The sequence below is a fragment of the Carcharhinus amblyrhynchos genome, chromosome 26, assembly GCF_965287045.1.
Source record: "Carcharhinus amblyrhynchos chromosome 26, sCarAmb.v2.hapA, whole genome shotgun sequence".
In the NCBI taxonomy this organism is placed as follows: Eukaryota; Metazoa; Chordata; class Chondrichthyes; order Carcharhiniformes; family Carcharhinidae; genus Carcharhinus; species Carcharhinus amblyrhynchos.
In genome coordinates this window covers 19859312-19877375 of record NC_137349.1, presented here as the reverse complement: position 1 = coordinate 19877375, position 18064 = coordinate 19859312, and the positions used below count along the sequence as shown (strand labels likewise).

At 44.0% G+C, this 18064-nt stretch overlaps 1 protein-coding gene across 1 annotated transcript in view; it reads right to left on the bottom strand.

Annotated features, from left to right (window-relative positions):
* LOC145358562 (PDZ domain-containing protein GIPC3-like) overlaps window positions 1-18064 on the bottom strand; it is a 60875-nt gene that overhangs the window by 31954 nt on the left and 10857 nt on the right. Inside the window, exon 3 of the mRNA XM_080212721.1 lies at window positions 14824-15004. Coding sequence (XP_080068847.1) covers window positions 14824-15004 — 181 coding nt within the window. The remainder of the gene's footprint in view (window positions 1-14823; window positions 15005-18064) is intronic.

Sequence of the window (18064 nt, the reverse complement as noted above, 5' to 3'; positions counted from 1 at the left end):
TTACCTGGTTTGCTGGATTAATAGCCTAGCGATAATACCACTAGGCCACTGTCTCTCCACGTGTGTTTGTTACTAATCCAGGAGGAAGATCTGTATCTAAAGAAGGTTTGACAGGGTCACTGGTCCAAGAAGTCCTCTATGATAGCAATAATTGAGCCTGAGCTCTTAAAAGCCTAAGATAAAGTGACAAATTAATTTCACTGTGACTTTAATCTCAGTTTGGGGTTTTCTTCTACCATTCCAGCCTTACCACCTGCTAATTCCTGGGAATTCAGTGGGAACAGTGTTGAATGAGAGGAATGCATGATCGAGTAGGGATGGAATGTTCTAGCAGAGACAGGGATAATGTAGAGATGCCGGCGTTGGACTGGGGTCAACACAATAAGAAGTCTCACAACGCCAGGTTTAAGTCCAACCAGTTTATTTGATAGTAATCCCACAAGCTTTTGGAAACGGTGGTCCGAAAACTTGTGGGATTACTATCAAATAAAGTGGTTGGACTTCAACCTGGTGTTGTGAGACTTTTTACAGAGACAGGAATAGCAGAGGCAGTTTCAGCACTTAAACTTACATCAAACAATTTAACTTCAGAGAAAACCCCAGCACAAGAGTGGAAAGCTCTTTTGTAGTTGAATCTAAACATGGACCTACAAATGAAGGGATTAAATAGCATTCTGCTGTGAAAGGAAACCTGATGTCATGATTTAATTCAGCGAGTGAATATGTGGCTGGCCATTTTATTCTCGATGCAGACATCTGTACTAAAGGTCTACAACATTGGGCCCTTTGGCCCGATTTGTCCATGCCACCCTGTTTTTATCACTCAGCTGGTCTCAATTGTCCGCAGTAGGCCCAAATCCTTCTACACTCATCTTGCCCATGTAACTCTCTAAATGGCTTTATAAAAGACAAAATAGAGTCATGTACAATAAATTTCTGTGATTCAGTTTACAAGGCAGACACATGTTGGCAAGATACGATCAACAGAGTGTCATAGATAACAAATTTCACTGTTCTCCATTTGGCGCCAGGGCATAATACTTTTGGAACAGAATGACAGGGAATATTATGGAGGCCAACAGCTTGCGGTTTAACTAGCACAGTCACATTGGAATCTGAACACAAGAGACACAAAGCAATGGAACGCCTAATGCTGTTGAATTGCTAAAGCAATATTACAAGTCTCACTCCAATGATCCATCAAACAATTACGTACTTACAGCATTTTAAAAAACCATTTGGATGAGAAAGGATGAGAGGGAGTTGAGCCAAACACAGGCAATTGCGACTAGCTTGGAGGACACCGTGGTCAGCATGGACCAGTTGGGCCGAAGGGCCTGTTTCTGTGCTGCATCGTTCTATGGCTCTATGGCTGCAACTTTATCTCTCCGTCTGCCAGAGGTATCAGAGTGGGTGAGGGGCAGACAATAGGAAGACTCATCGATGTCAGGAGGGATTTCATGGTTTTGGGACAAGTGAGGCAGCAAAATCCCGCCCAAGATATTTAAAAATACTGAATTCAAATTAGAAAACTAACAACACTGAACAGTCAAAATATTCATCTATCTCAACCTACATGGAATTCAATAGGAAATGTAAGAGCCTGGTACCATTCATTTTGACTTGTTTTTAAAATTCTCCCTTTCCTTGGGAAATTTTGGTAATTTGGATGTCTGGTATCAAATTCATTTTATGGGAGCTTTCTTATCCAATTAGTTTCCTTTTTGACAATAATAATGTTTTTTAGGTGATACCCACTTTTCTTGAAATCCTAAGAGCAGCTATTGAATTGGCTGCCTCCCATTTTTATATAGAATCTTACATAGAATCCTTACAGATCAGAAGGAGGTTATTTGGCCCATCAAGTCAACACCAACTCTCCAATCCTATCCCTGCAAACTCCATATATTTATCCCAATATCTCCCTAACACAAGGGAGCAATTTAGCATGGCCAATCTAACTAACCTGCACATCTTTGGGCTGTGGGAGGAAACCAGATCACCCGGAGGAAACCCATGCAGGCACGAGGAAAATGAGCAAACTCTACACAGTGACCCAAGGCTGGAATTGAACCCAGGTCCCTGGCGCTTGTGACACAGCAATGCTAATCACCGTGCCGCCCATCATTTAATGATAAACAGAGAGAGGTGGAGGTGTAAAATGGAGAGGGCTGCAGAATTGGGAGGCCAATGTCGAAATTACGTTTATGAAGCATCTAGATGAATGTTTGAAACACCAGGCAGACAAGGTTATGGATCAAGTATTGAGAAATGGGATTAGAATAGATAGGTGCTTGATGACTGGCACAGACACAATGGGCCAAAGGGTCTCTTTCTGTGCTGTTAAGTTCGATTTCTCAACTCTATCAAAGTGTCTCGAACTGAGGGATTTTACGTGCTGTTTTTCGCACAGCAATGACCAGGTTAACGTTAATTTTGTGGCTGTTACATTTTAACATATGTTTAAAATAAATCACGCCCTCCTGCCCAGCCACATGGGCCCTGTGCCTCCGAACTCGCCTGCGGGTAGCATTAGATGACACCCATGAACGCCCTAACCTCAGCTTGAATGTCCCTTGGTGGATTATATGGGAAAGCTACACTGCTGGGAGTGCTGTCCTTCCAATGAGATCTTAAACTGGGGATCTCTCTGTCAATTTGCTTAAAGTGATGCAGGGAGAAATAGAGGGACTCAATGAGTACAATTTACATAAAGGGCGTCAGGTTAGTTTGCTGTTCACTTCAGCTATTTTAGAATCTTGGAGCAGTTCAGATGGAATCAGTAGAGGAAACTGAGTTTTCCAAGTTCAATTGGAAACATTCCAATTTATTTGTGACTCTGGATTGTATTACCCTGTGTAATTGTTTGCTGTAACATAAGTTTGCTTCATGTCAGTTGTTCCCTGGAACGTTCATTTTTTTCATGCCATCACTGCAAAGAAAACCCTGGAATGAGAATTAAGTGAACAGTGGTCCGTTCCTGAGAACCGGGAACCCACTGTAGCAGTGAAAATGAGAAATGTGAAAGAGCTTGTTTCGCTTTCGACACAAACAGGCAGGGATGAGGGTGTTACCCTTTTAGCACAGATGTGAGGAGACATTTTCTTCTCTCTGAGGATTGTGTGACTTTGGAAGTCTCAGGGCGGAATTTTCCCATCCCACCCACGACGGGAATTGTAGGGGGCGGGATACGGACCATGCGTTGACCTCAGGTTGGATTTTCCAAGCTTGGGGCGAGGGCAGAAAATCCCGCCCTCTGCCTCAGAAGGCGGTGGGAGTGAGTTATCAAATATTTTTAAGGTGGAGGTGGATAGATTCTTGTCAGGCAAGGGAATCAAAGGTTATCAGCGGATGGCGAGGGGAGTTGATTGAGAATGTGTAACCCAACATAAACAGATCAGACATGATCTTATTGAATGGCAAAGCAGGCTCAAGGAGCTGAATGGTCAGCTTCTGTTCCTATTTCGTATGTTTGTATGCAAGAATGTAAATATTGGGTACTACTATCAATTATTGTTCACTGTCTTTCTCTAGGTAATACAAGCAATGGTTTGCTTCACAGTGCCAGAAACCCGGGTTCAATTCCAGCCTCGGGTCGCTGTCCATGTGGAGTTGAACGTTTTCCCTTTGTCTGCATGGGTTTCCTCCAGGTGCCCCGGTTTTCTCCCACAGTCAAAAGATGTGCGGGTTAGGTTGATTGGCTATGCTAAATTGCCCCTTAGAGTCATGGGGACTAGCTAGGGTAGATATATGGGATTATGGGGATACGGCCTGGATGGGATTGTTGTCAGTGCAGGCTCGATGGGCCGAATGGCCTCTTTCTGCACTGTAGGGATTCTATGATTCTATAAATCTCAGTGTTTTTATCTTTCTTTCCTCCTTTAAGTTTTCCTTAGAAGCTACCTCTCAGATCAGACTATTGGTCATCAGTCCTAAGATCTCCTTATTTGACAATGTCAAATGTTCTTCAGTAACACCCCTACGAAGGAGACATTTTACTGTGATGAGGTGTTATATAAATACAAGTTGTTGTTGCAGGCAGTTTTTTTTTGCTCTGGCTGTGAGTTTCATTACTTACAGCAACAGGAAGGGATGATGTATTTGAGGGTTCAAGGCCAAATCAATTTGGTTCGAATCAAAGAACAATGAAGGAGTTATTAGACTGCTGGGTGTGTCTGACAGACCACCAGATAGTGGTAAAAGAGGAGTAAATCATGAGGAAAGTTGCAAGAACTTGATAAAGTTATTCTATAATAGACTGGGGAAATAGCAACCTAAAGGGGGAAAGGGGGGAAGAACTCTTGAATGTGTAAAAATAGAACTTTTTTGATCAGTTTCTTTCCAAACCACTACGAGCACATGATGAGGGGTAAATGTTGATTTACCACTCCAGCACTGGCTGTAACAGAGCTTTGTTGTAGATTTAGTGAGGATCTGAACCACTAGTAGTGGAGGAATCCTACTATGCAAACACACAGATTATAAAGAATTAATCGGAGAGGTTTTCTGAGTTCAAATCAAATAAAGAGATAAGATTATTGACCCTACTTGCCAAATTTTTTAAAAGGTAAATCGTAACACCCATTCATACATCATGGGCGGCACGGAGGCACAGTGCTTAGGACTGATGCCTCACAGCGCCAAGGACCTGGGTTCAGTTCCAGCCTTGGGTAACTGTGTGGAATTTGTACATTCTCCCCATAAATTTTCTCCAGGTGCTCTGGTTTCCACCCACCGTCCAAAAATGTGCAGGTTAGGTGAACTGGCAGTGCTAAATTGCCCCTTAGTATCCAAAGGTGTGTATGTTAGGTGGATTAGCTGTGGCAAATGTGGGGGCTTATAGGGATGGGGTGGGGAAAGGGATTGAGCCTGGGTGTAATGCTGTCTTGGAGAGTTAGTGCAGACTCGATGAGCTGCAGTGCCTCTTTCTGCACAGTAGGGATTCTAATGTTTTATGGTTCTGTGGTCACACAGACCCACTGGGCCTCCCATACACACACATTAATACAGATGGTTTATGGCCTGAGACTGGGATTCTCTAGTCCTGCTGCTGTGAACAGGATATTTGGCTGAGCCCAAATTTTCTGTTCTAAATGACAGTGCAAGACTGAAGAATTCCAATTTTACAGCAGGATTTTCTGGCCCCTTTGTGGGATCTTCCAGTCTACTGAAGTCAATGGAGATTTGAACGTCTTGCCACATTCGCTATGGCAGGGCCAGAAAATTCCAGCCTTAGATTTGGAAGACCTCCCATGTCTGGAGACAAAGCATAGGATTACATCTGCTTTCTGTGGCTGTTTTCTCCTGCAACAGATTGCTAGCCTGAAGCTAGAGATTGGTGGGCTGACCAGTAATCTCACCATCTCTGACTGCCTTCCAAAGGCATACTGGAAAGATTTACAACTTGACCATCAGTCTATCTAACCACATTATCAACATCCCTTTCGGCACCATCAGGTCTGGAGTGCAACTCAAATCCAGAGGTTCTGACTCAGAGGCAGGGATGCTATCAACTTTCTTTTGTTTTAAACAATTTATCCAAATACATTATAAATTCAAGTACATTATGGGAGTGATCTTACCCGCTGCAGCAAGGTCGGAGAATTTGGTGGCCAGTTCATGCCACTCTCCATTCTCTGCAGCGGGATGGGAAAACGGGATTCCAACCTCTAATTTAATCCATTTTATCAGCCTCTTGAAAATAGCTGCTACTGAGCATGGTTTAGAATTAATTAATCAATGAAGCTTCACAGATGGCCATTCCCCATTATGCTCCCCATGTCTCCCTGTGGGTTTCTCCTGGATGCTCCAGTTTCCTCCCACAATCCAAAGATATGCGGGTTAGATGGATTAGCCATGCTAAATTGCCCCTTAGAGTCAGTGAGGCTAGCTAGGGTAAATGCATGGGGATATGGGGATAGGGTCTAGGTGGGATTGTGGTCGGTGCAGGCTCGATGGGCTGAATAGCCTCCATCTGACTGTAGGATTCTAACTGTCACGGTATTAGACAAACTGCCACAGTCAGTCTTGATACAAAACCGTGGCAACCCCATTAACATGATAGGAAGCAGCATCAGCCTCTTTCCTACAGCATCTCGAGCAGATGCCAACTCAACTGAAAATTTTAAATCTGAGATTGACAGATGTTTGTAAGCTAAAGGGATGTGAATTCCAAGCAGGTGAATGGAATTAGGATACCAATCAATGTTGATTTAACTGACTGGCAGCCAAGCTTGAATAACTGACTGGCCTTCTCCTGATCCTCTTGTTACTCAATATTGTAGAGAAATGTGACAGCAGGTCAGAGACTCACCTCCTGACTCCCCAAAGCCTGCCTACCATCTACAAGACACAAGTCAGGGCTTTAATGGAATACTCTGCACTTGCCTGGATGGGACATGAACAAAGTAGCCGACTTGATTGGCATCACATCCACAAACATTCTCCACCATCAACACTCAGTAGCAGCAGTGTACACTATCTACAAGATGCACTGCAGCAATTCACCAAAGATTCTTAGACAGCATCTTCCAAACCCACGATCACTTCCATCTAGATAGACAGGGGCAGCAATACATGAGAACACCGCCAATTGCAAGTTCCCCTCCAAGCCACTCACCATCCTGACTTAGATGGTCAACTTTCTTCCCGCAACTGCTCACTCCTCCTGAAAAACAAATCTAAAATTCCAGGTGTGGCTTTGTTGGACCAGTAATGCTCATACATGTGTGGCCAAAGTTAATTCAAAACAAAGTTATGGTATTCCACTGGATTTGTGATATGCAGGCTAAAATACCCATAGATTCCATTGTGGGATATAACATTATTATTTATATTTACATCATACAAGTCCTGTCCCTCAGACTGACAGGAATTATATTAGTGTGAAATCCCAAGTTATAACAATAAAGGATCATTACAAAGGTACACATGAAGGTGTGGGACCCTCTGTGTATGTGTGTCTGTGCAATGTCCTATATGTTTCCCTTCCACAAAATAGTAGGGACAGTGGTACGGTGGCACAGTGATTAGCACCGCTGCCTCACAGCGCCAGGGACCTGGACTCTGATGTTGGGTGACTATCTGTGTGGAGTTTGCATGTTCTCCAAGTCTGTGTGAGCTTCCTCCAGGTGCTCTGGTTTCCTCCCACAGTCCAAAGATGTGTAGGTTAGGTGGATTGGCCATTCTAACTTGCCCCTTAGTGTCCCAAGAAAGGTAGGTTTGGGGCATTAGTGGGGTTACGGGTATAGGATCTGGGTAAGGTGTTCTATTGGAGAATCGGTGCAGACTCGATGGGCCAAGTGGCCTCCTTCTGCACTGTAGTGATTCTATGAGTCAGACTTGTGCTGTCATAGGTATATACTAACAGCAAAGTATAGAAATGCCACAAACTCAACAAATCAGTTCTTCACTATGCCACAGAATCAAGCCTGATAGGAACACTTCCAAAGATGTGCAGGTTAGGTGAATTGGCCACGCTGAATTGTCCCTAAATGTCAGGAGAATTAGCAGGACAAATATGTGGGGCTGTGAAGATCGGGACTGGGTGGGATATTCTGTTGGAGAGTTGGTGCAGAGTTGATAGGCCAAATGGCCTCCTCTGCACTATTCTATGATTCAATGATTTGAAGATCCCAGTCCCTGAGGGCTAATATTTAATTGTGAAGACTGCTATGTAGCAGGTAACACAGTGCTAACCACTGTGCCTCACAGTGCCAGGAACTTGGGTTCGATTCCCAGTTTGGGTCATTGTCTGTGCGGAGTCTGCACGTTCTCCCCATGTCTGTATGGGTTTCCTCCAGGTGCTCCAGTTTCCGCCCACAGTCTGAAAGATGTGCTACTTAGGTGCATTGTGCTAGAATGTAACCAGTGACAAATTTGTGTTTGATGTGATGCGACCAATGGGAACAAGGTGTAAGACCCAGTAAAAATTGGAATCAATCACAGAGTGATGTAATAGTCAGCTACTTCACTATAAATAAGGAACTATGTAGAATTGTGGGAAGCTTGGAATGGCCTAGGACGAGGCCCCAAGTTTGGAGTAATGATGTTTCTTTACTAAACCCTTTCTTTGATTTATAAGTTGGAGTAAGTTTTGTTGTTGTTTCATTTGCTGCATGAGGAAACATAATTGGCCATGCTAAATTTTCCCTCAGTGTACCCGAACAGGTAGACTAGAGGATTTTTACAATAACTTCATTCCAGTGTTAATGTCAGAGAGGTTTACAGCATGGAAACAGGTCCTTTGGCCCAACTTGTCCATGCTGCCCTTTTTTTTGAAACCGCTAAGCTAATCCAATTGCTCACATTTGGCCCATATCCCTCTATACCCATCGTACCCAGGTAACTATCCAAATGCTTTTTAAAAAACAAAGTTGTACCCACCTCTACTGTTACCTCTGGCAGCTCGTTCCAGACACTCACCATCCTCTCTTTTGTATCTCTCCCCTCTCACCTTAAACCTATGCCCTCTCGTTTTAGACTCCCCTACCTTTGGGAAAAGATATTGACTATCTAGCTGATCTAAGCCCCTCATTATTTTATAGGCCTCTATAAGATCACCCCTCTGGCTCCTATGTTCCAGAGAAAAAAGTCCCAGTCTATTCAGCCTCTCCTTATAACTCAATCCATCAAGCCCCAGTAGAATCCTAGTAAAGCTTTCCTACACTCTTTCTAATTTAATAATATCCTTTCTATAATAGGGTGACCAGAACTGCATCCATTATTCCAAGTGTGGCCTTACCAATGTTTCATACAACTTCAACAAGACATTCCAACTCCTGCATTTAATGTTCTGACTGATGAAACCAAGCATGTCGAATGCCTTTTTCACCACTCTGTCCACCTGTGGCTCCACTTTCAAGGAGCCATGAACATGTACCCCTAGATCTCTTTGTTCTGTAACTCTCCTCTACCATTAACTGAGTAAGTCCTGCCCTGGTTCAATCTACTAAAATGCATCACCTCCCATTTTTCTAAATTAAACTCCATCTGCCATTCATCAGCCCACTGGCCCAATTGATCAAGATCCCATTGCAATTGAAGATAACTTTCTTCGTGGTCTACTATGTCACTAATCCTGGTGTCACCTGCAAACTTACTAACTATGCCTCCTATATTCTCATCCAAATCATTAATATAAATAACAAATAACAGTGGACCTAGCACTGATCCCTAGGGCACACCGCTGGTCACTAGCCTCCAGTCTGAAAAACAACCCTCTACAACCACTCTTTGGCTTCTGTCAAGAAACCAATTTTGTATCCATTTAGCTACCTCACCCTGGATCCCATGTAATGTAAGCCTACTTATGACAGTAATGAATGAACTTTAGCTTATCTTCTACATTAAATATGTAAATTGTCAGAAATATCTACCTTACTTAAATCTGCAATACGCAAGAGTTAATCAAGTGCAGGAAGTCGATGGGGACAAAGGGTAGGTGATGGCATGACCAATCTTACACAAAGAACAACATCAAAGATCTGAGGTGCACAGAGAAGCTTTTCTGTGAATTGCAACTCTTCATAAATAAATAAGAAGCTGGCGGTGATGAATAATGAAACATGTTTGTGCTCTGCTGTTACCAGCTGAAGCTACATTTAGGATCTTTAGGGCTTTAAACCTAACAATAAGAACTATCATCAAATCCACACTGCAGCTGGGAGATTTCTGAGGCCATCTTGAAGCAACTGTGAATATTAACCTACAATAAAACCTTTAGCAATCAGCAGCTAAAACCATTTTTCACTCTATTTTTAACCAACTCAAATTAAAAATTCAGATGCCTGAGCAATCATCTTTCAAGACATCAGGTTAGGGTTTCAAATTTATGCAAATACCGGTAGCTCAAATAGACCTGATGAGGGTCACAATTGGGCTGCTGAACGGCTGCTATAGAATGACAAAATATTTTATTCAGGAGAAGGAGTTCTCTCTAAATCATTAAAAACTGTTAAATAAGAACAACTTTATGTACTGGACTGGTAAAGAATGAGAATTACATAACATCATTCAACATAAAACAACAACAACCCACGATTACATAGGACCTTATAAAAGGCCCACAGTACTATGCAGGAACTCATTTAAACCACAATTTGACACTAAAGAGGTATTACAGGAGATGACCAAATGCTTGAACGAAGTGGTAGGTTTTAAAGAGTGTTTGAAAATAAAGAAAAATGGAAAGATGGAAAGATTTAACCTGTCTCAACACAATCAGCATTGCTTTAACTCCCTGCCCTGGGTGGCACAGTGGTACAGTGGTTAGCACGGCTGCCTCACAGTGAGGCAGTGACCAGGGTTTGATTCCTGGATTGGGTCACTGTCTGTTAGATTTTGCATGTTCCCCCTGTGTTTGTGTGGGTTTCCCCCTGGAGATGTGACAGAGAAGGTTGGGTATGAGGATACTATCATCTTCAATAGCTTTAGCCCCACCATTGGGTCATGGCCTCAGCATTGGCCACCCCAATAGGTCAGTAGCATTTCCTCCAGTAGGACACAGAAGCATGCCTGTCTCCTGTTCCCTCCAACTGTTCACCATCTTGTCCCGCAAGAGTGAGTGCGGCCCCATTGGTACAGATGATAGATGATGTTGTGTTTGAATTTAGCACGGCCAATGCACATAACCAGCACGCCTTTTGGACTGAGAAAGGAAACTGGAGCACCCGGAGGAAACCCACGCAGTCACAGGGAGGCCTTGCAGATTCCACACAGACAGTGACCTGAGCTGGCAATCAAACTTGGGTCCCTGGCTCTGTGAAGCAGCAGTGCTAACCACTGTGCAACTGTACTAACCCCTGCGTTAATGTGTGTGGGTGAGATGAAACATATTGACATCAGGGAAATCATGAATCATGGAATCCTTACAGTGCAGAAGGAGGCCATTCAGCCCACTGAGCCTGCACTGGCTCTCTGACAACAATTCCATCCAGTCTTATCCCTGTAACTCCAGTTTTTACATAGCTAATCCCCTTTACCTACACAACTTGGAACACTAAGGCACAATTTATCATGGCCATCCTTGGAGTGTGGGAGGAAACCGGAGCACATGAAGGAAACCATGCAGACACAGAGAGAATGTGCAAACTCCACAACCGTCATTCTAGGACGGAATTGAACCTTGGTCGCTGGTGCTGTGACGCAGCAATGCTAACCACTATCTTGGAGGTGTGATGATTTAAACTGTGATTACTGGCACGGAAAGTAGAATCTGGCAATTCAAAATTCATTCACTGGTCTTGGCCACTGTGTGAGGTCATTGAATTTCTTGCGGGATTGCATCCACTCCCTCTTGGCGTTGACATCCACGGCCTGGCTTTTGGATGAGGGAACAAAATGTAACATCCCAAAGTTTGCAGGTGAAACCAGGTTGGGTGGGAGGGTGAATTGTGACGAGGATGCAGAGATCCTTCAGAATGATCTGGACAGGTTGGGTGAGTGGGTTACTCAATGGCAGATGCAGTATAATTTGGACAAGTGTGAGATTATTTACTTTGGAAACAAAAACAAGAAGTCAGATTACTGCCCGAATGGCTGCAAATTGTGCAGCAGGACCTAGGTGTCCTTGTGCACCAGTCACTGAAGATAAGCATGTAGGTGCAGCAGGCAGTAAAGAAGGAAAATGGCATGTTGGCCTTCATTGCAAGAGGTTTCATGTGCAGGAGCAGGGATGTGTTGTTGCAAACATACAGGACCTTGGTGAGGCCACATCTAAAATATTGTCTTCTTTTCTGAGAAGGATGTTCTTGCTGTCAAGGGAGTGCAGCGAAAGTTTACCAGGCTGGTTCTAGGGATGTCGGGACTGATGTATGAGGAGAGATTGACTAGGTTAGGATTGTTTTTGCTTGAGTTCAGATGAATGAGGGGAGATCTCACAGAGACTTATAAAATTCTAACAGGTCTAGGCAGGATAGATGCAGGGAGGATGTTCCCGATGGTGGGGTAGTCCAGAACAAGGGATCGCAGTCAAAGGATTCAGGATAGACCATTTAGGATGGAGATGAGGGAGCATTTCTTTACCCAGAGTGGTGAGCCTGTGGAATTCATTACCACAGGAAGTAGTTGATGCCAAAAAATTGAATGTATTCAAGAGGTGGCTGGTTATAGCAACTTGGGACAAATGGGATCAAAGGTTATGGGGAAAAAGCAGGATTAGGCTATTGAGTTGGATGCTCAGCCATGAATGGTGGAGCAGGCTTGAAGGGCCAAATGGCCTCCTCCTGCTCCTATCTTCTATGTTGCTATGTTTTTTTCCTGAGGGATGTCACTACAAGCATTGTACATCATCATTACTTTTTGACATTGTTCCAAGACAGCATAGAATACTTTCTATGTAAGACAATAGACCATAATTAGGCCATTCGGCCCATCACGTCTGCTCCACATTCAATCATGGCTGATATGATTCTCTTCCCTATTCTCCTGCCTTCTCCCCGTAACCTTTGATCCCCTTATTGATTAAGAACCTATTTATCTCTATCTTAAAGATATTCAATGACCTGGCCTCCACAGCCCTCAGTGGCAATGAGTTCCACAGATTCACCACCTTCTGGCTGAAGAAATTCCTCCTCATCTCAGTTTTAACTGTGTCCCTTCACTCTGAGGTTGTGCCCTCGAATTCTAGCCTCTCCCATTAGTGGAAACATCCTCTTCACGACCACTCTATCCATGCTTCTCAGTATTCTGTAATCTTCAATTAGATCCCCCCCCCAGCTCGTCCTTCTAAATTCCTTCCAATATAGGTCCAAACTCTTCAATCGCTCCTCATATGACAAACCGTTCATTCTTGGGATCATTCTCATGATCTCCTCTGGACCCGCTCCAAGGCCAACACATCCTTTCTTAGGTATGGGGCCCAAAGCTGCTCACAATATTCCAAATGGGATCTGACCAGAGCCTTATCCAGCCTCAGCAGTACATCCCAGCTATTGTATTCTAGCTCTCTAGAAATGAATGCTAACATTGTAAGCCGCAGAAGGAGTTAGATATTAGCATTGCCAAGCTGGGGGTACTCCTCCAGTGACAGGTGGCATGGAGCCAGCTAGCACAGGGAACCTTTAAATTCACCCCCCAGGACACTGCACTCTGCTATGGGCAGCTTCATGAATTAAAATAAGTTATGAATTAACCTTTTTGTATTTCACTGTGTTTGTTATGAATGCATTATCCCTCACAAAAACAACAAGCCCAGTTACCGTATATCTTACCCATGGTGGCACAGTGGTTAGCACTGCTGCCTCACAGCACCAAAGACCCAAGTTCAACTCCGGCCTCGGGTCACTGTCTGTGCAGAGTCTGCACATTCTCCACGTGTCGGCGTGGGTTTCCTCCAGGTGCTCCAGTTTCCTCCCACAGTCCAAAAATGTACAGGTTAGATGGATTGGCCATGCTAAATTGTCCCCAGATGCGTAAATTAGGTACCAAAGGAGAAAATGCTGGAAAATCTCAGCAGCATCGTAAGAAGAGAAAAGAGCTGATGTTTCGAATCCAGATGATCCTTTGTCAAAACTAAAAGGCATAGAAAGTGGGAGATATTTATACTGCAGGGTGAGGGAATGAAAGATGAGCCAGAGCCACAAATACCAGGGGAAAGGCTGCCAATAGCAGTCGACAGAGAGAATAAAAGGTGCGAATGGCCAAAGGGCGCAGAAGAAGAAATCAGAGGTTAAGCTGTGACAGATGAAGTTGTTGGGGAAAGTGGGGGGATGGGTGGTGGATGGATGAGAAAGGTAAAATTTAGATAAGGGGAAGTAAAAGGGGGTGAAAAGGCAAGGGAAGGGGGGATAAAGGAGGAGGAAAGAGTGGAGCAGGAAAGTAAAATGAAGGAAGCTAACACTAAGAGAGAAATGGAAAGCAGTGAAGATGGATTGGGTGGAGGAGAGACATACGGAAATCCTGTTGGAGAGAAGAGCAGCACTTTTTCAGGGTAGGCACAACTTATTTCAGCTTCTCTGCCGTTTGGCCATTCACACCTTTTATTCCCTCTGTGGATGCTATTGGCAGCCTTTTCCCCTGGTTTTTGTGGCTATGACTCATCTTTCATTTCCTCCTCCTGCAGTACAAATATCTCCTGCTTTCTATGCCTTTTAGCTTTGACAAAGGCTCATCTGGACTTGAAACATCAGCTCTTTTCTCTCCTTATAGATGCTGCGATTTTCCTGCATTTTCTCTTTTGGTTTCAGATTCCAGCATCCACATTAATTTGCCTTTCTAAATTAGGTAGATTGGCCATGGTAAATGTGTGGGGTTACGGAAATAGGGTGGGTTGGAGAGAGTTGGCGCAGGAACAATGGGCGGAATTTTCCTTTCCCGCCCGCAATGGGTCATGAACTACGCAAAGTTCCGTTGACCTTGAGCGTGCTTTTTGTGTCTTGTGGCGAGCACAGCCAGAAAATCCCACCCAATGGGTCAAATGGCCTCATTCTGCACTGTAGGGATCCAATGCTTCTATAGTTCCCTCTAACACAGCCATCAGCAACAGATTCACAACTAAGAAAACAAAATGTTTATCTACTGGCTAATGCGGAGTATCTGATCCTTTGCTCACAGCGTCATAATGGAATTGCGTTCAACAGTCAGGGCATTTTGAATCCAACCTTGAAATGGATGGTAACTCCGAGAGTAATGAAGCAAATGTAACAAATGTTACAATTACAGAAGCTCTTCCAAGTCATCCATTAATGGATGATAGCACATCACATGTTGGATTTTGTTTCTTGAGAATAGATCAAGAATGTAGTCTAAAAATAAATATTGCCTGATATGGAAGATACTAAAGGCATTTGATTTGAACGTGGACTGTTTTGCTGATTGACTCACCAAAAGCCTTTCTTGGTTCCACTAATCCAAGTATGAACGGTTGACCTTTGGGCAAATCTTTCAACATCTTGGCAACTTCGTAATGTCGGCAACCTACTATTGTTTGGTTGTTTATTCCCTCTATGTGGTCTCCGACACAGACGGTTTTGATTCTGTCAATGGTGCTGCCTTCTTTTATCCGCTGAGAAATCAAAAATTATTGTTTAGTTAAAAAAAAGTTTAATTAGCCATCTGAAAGAAATCATTTTTCCGTAATGATCAGCAAAGTTAAGAGAGGCACACTTTATGCAATTTATCAAGTAACAACAGGAGGAAATCATTAATCTGACTTTAGCTGACAATTAAGCTCAAAGGCTGTCCCTTTCCATGTAAAAACAAAATTCAACCTCACCCAGAGATGAGATGATGGCTTTGCTTAATGATTACTTCGTGCTCACATTGGAAATTGTTTCCGTTGTAGGGTGGCACAATGGAGCGTAGCTGGTTAGCGTAGCTGCCTCACAACCCCAGGCACCCGGGTTTGAGTCTACCTTGGGTCACTGTCTATACAGAGTCTGCACGTTCTCCCCTTATCTGCGTGGGTTTCCTCCGGGTGATCCGGTTCCCTCCCACAGTCTGAATAACGTGCTGGTTAGGTGCATTGACCGTGCTAAATTCTCCCTCAGTGTACCCAAATAGGCACCCAAATGTGGCGACTAGGGGATTTTCACAGTAACTTCATTGCAATGTCAACAGAAATATGGAGGCTGTGGGGTGACCTGATAGACGTCAACAAAATTATGAGAGGCATAGACAGGGTGGATAGTCAGAGGCCTTTTCCCACGGTGGAAGTGTCAATTACAAGGAGGCACAGGTTCAAAGTGAGAGGGGGAAAGTTTAAGGGAGATGTGCAGGGGAAGCTTTTCACACAGAGCGCTGCCAAAGGAGGTGATGGAAGCAGACACACCAGTGGCCTTAAGAGGCATCTGGCTGGGTACATGAATAGGGAGGGAATAGAGGGATATGGACCGAGTAAGGACAGAAGGTTTTATTTAGTTTAGTTTGGGCATCATGATCAGCACAGGCTTGAAGGCCAAAGGTCATGCTTATATGCTGTATTTTTCTTTGTTCTTTGTTGTTTTTAATGCAAGCCTATTTGTGACACTAATAGATAAACTTTTTTTTATTTTTTACAATCATGTTTTACTCAGAAATCTATACAATATATAATTAGGGCAATTTAGTCCCAAAAGAACATAAAACCTTTTCTCTGATAATGTAGAATCAAGTTATGCAAAACAGTGTCAGCAAAACCCAGGGAAAAGAATGAGAAAAGATCAGCAGTGTCACATAAAAGTCTATGAGGATGTGTTCCAAACTACTGGAATGTAGCACATTGCAATAAAATGAGCAGCAACTTTTCCACACTTTCTTACCCTGTGCGTACTAAAGTTATTAACACAAGTGTTCTGGCAGTAATTTAGCAGCCACTGCTCATTAAACCCACTTCAACAGTTCCTTTTCTTGTTCAATGCAATACTTACTCACATAGGAAACATGCAAAAGTCACTCAGCCAGTGATCACATTGGATGTGCAACTTAATGAAACAGCAGAATGAGCGAGAAAACGAGGGGCCTACTTCTGGGCGAGTTGTGTTCTTATGGCAAAAACGGGGGAGAGGGTGGTAATAACTGGAGCCTGAGCATACCAGGGACACCGGCTGCTGAGCTTCATGGGTGCCATTATGCAGGGTCCCCGTCTTCCAGTGTGCTGGGAGATTTCCTGTTGCTGGCTCCACTTGCCCCACATGCATCAGGAAACCTCCCCATTCCCCCATGCAGATCAAGTCCTGGGCCAGTGTACGGATGCATGGGATTGAGCGTGATTTAGCAGTTTGGATCAGGAATTGGCTAGCTGATAGAAGACAGAGGGTGGTGGTTGATGGGAAATATTCAACCTGGTGTTCAGTTACTAGTGGTGTACTGCAGGGATCTGTTTTGGGGCCAACGCTGTTTGTCATTTTTATAAATGACCTAGATGAGGGTGTAGGAGGATGGGTTAGTAAATTTGTGGATGACACTAAAGTTGGAGGAGTTGTAGACAGTGAGGATGGATGTTACAGTTTGAAGAGGGACATAGATAAGCTGCAGAGCTGGACTGAGAGGTGGCAAATGGAGTTTAATGTGGAAAAGTGTGAGGTGATTCACTTTGGAAAGAGTAACAGGATTACAGAATATAGGGCTAATGGAAGGACTCTTGGTAGTGTCGGCGAGCAGAGAGATCTCGGTGTACATGTGCATAGATCCCTGAAAGTTGGCACCCAGGTTGATAAGGTTGTTAAAAAGGCATACGGTGTGTTAGCTTTTATTGGTAGAGGGATTGAATTTCGGAGCCATGAGATCATGTTGCAACTGCACAAAACTCTGGGGTTGCCGCACTTGGAGTATTGTGTACAGTTCTGGTCACCGCATTATAAGAAAGATGTGGAAGCATTGGAAAGGGTGCAGAGGGGGTTTATCAGGATGTTGCCTGGTATGGTGGGAAAGTCTTATGAGGAAAGGCTAAGGGATTTGAAGTTGTTTTCATTAGAGAGAAGAAGGTTAAGAGATGACCTAATTGAGGCATACAAGATGATCAGAGGATTAGATAGGGTGGACAGTGGGAGCCTTTTTGCTCGGATGGTGATGGCTAACATGAGGGGACATAGCTTTAAATTGAGGGGTGATAAATATTGGATGGATGTCAGAGGTAGGTTCTTTACTCAGAGGGTAGTAAGGGTGTGGAATGCCCTGCCTGCAGCAGTTGTGGACTCGCCAACTTTAAGGGCGTTCAAATGGTCATTGGATAGGCATATGGATAACATTGGAATAGTTTAGGTTAGAGGGTCATTAGATTTGTTCCACTGGTCGGCGCAATATCGAGGGCCGAAGGGCCTGTACTGCGCTGTAATGTTCTAGTTTACCCTCCCACCCATCCCACACATATCTGCAGATAGGGCTGATCACCCCATCTGCAGAGCTCCCCCTCTGCAGTATTCCCTCCCCCCACTCCAATCGCCCCCACACCTCCAGGAGAGTACTCCTTTCTTCCCACCCTGGCAGATGCCCCCTTCCCTCCCACCCTGGTAGAGTTCTCCCCTTCCCTCCCATCCCTGCAGAGCTCTCCTTCCCCCTCCTTATCATAGCTCCGCCCCCACTCAAGCCCCACCTCCTTGGCAATGCCCTAAAACAGTTATGGTGCCCTGTGGTCAGTGCCAGTGTG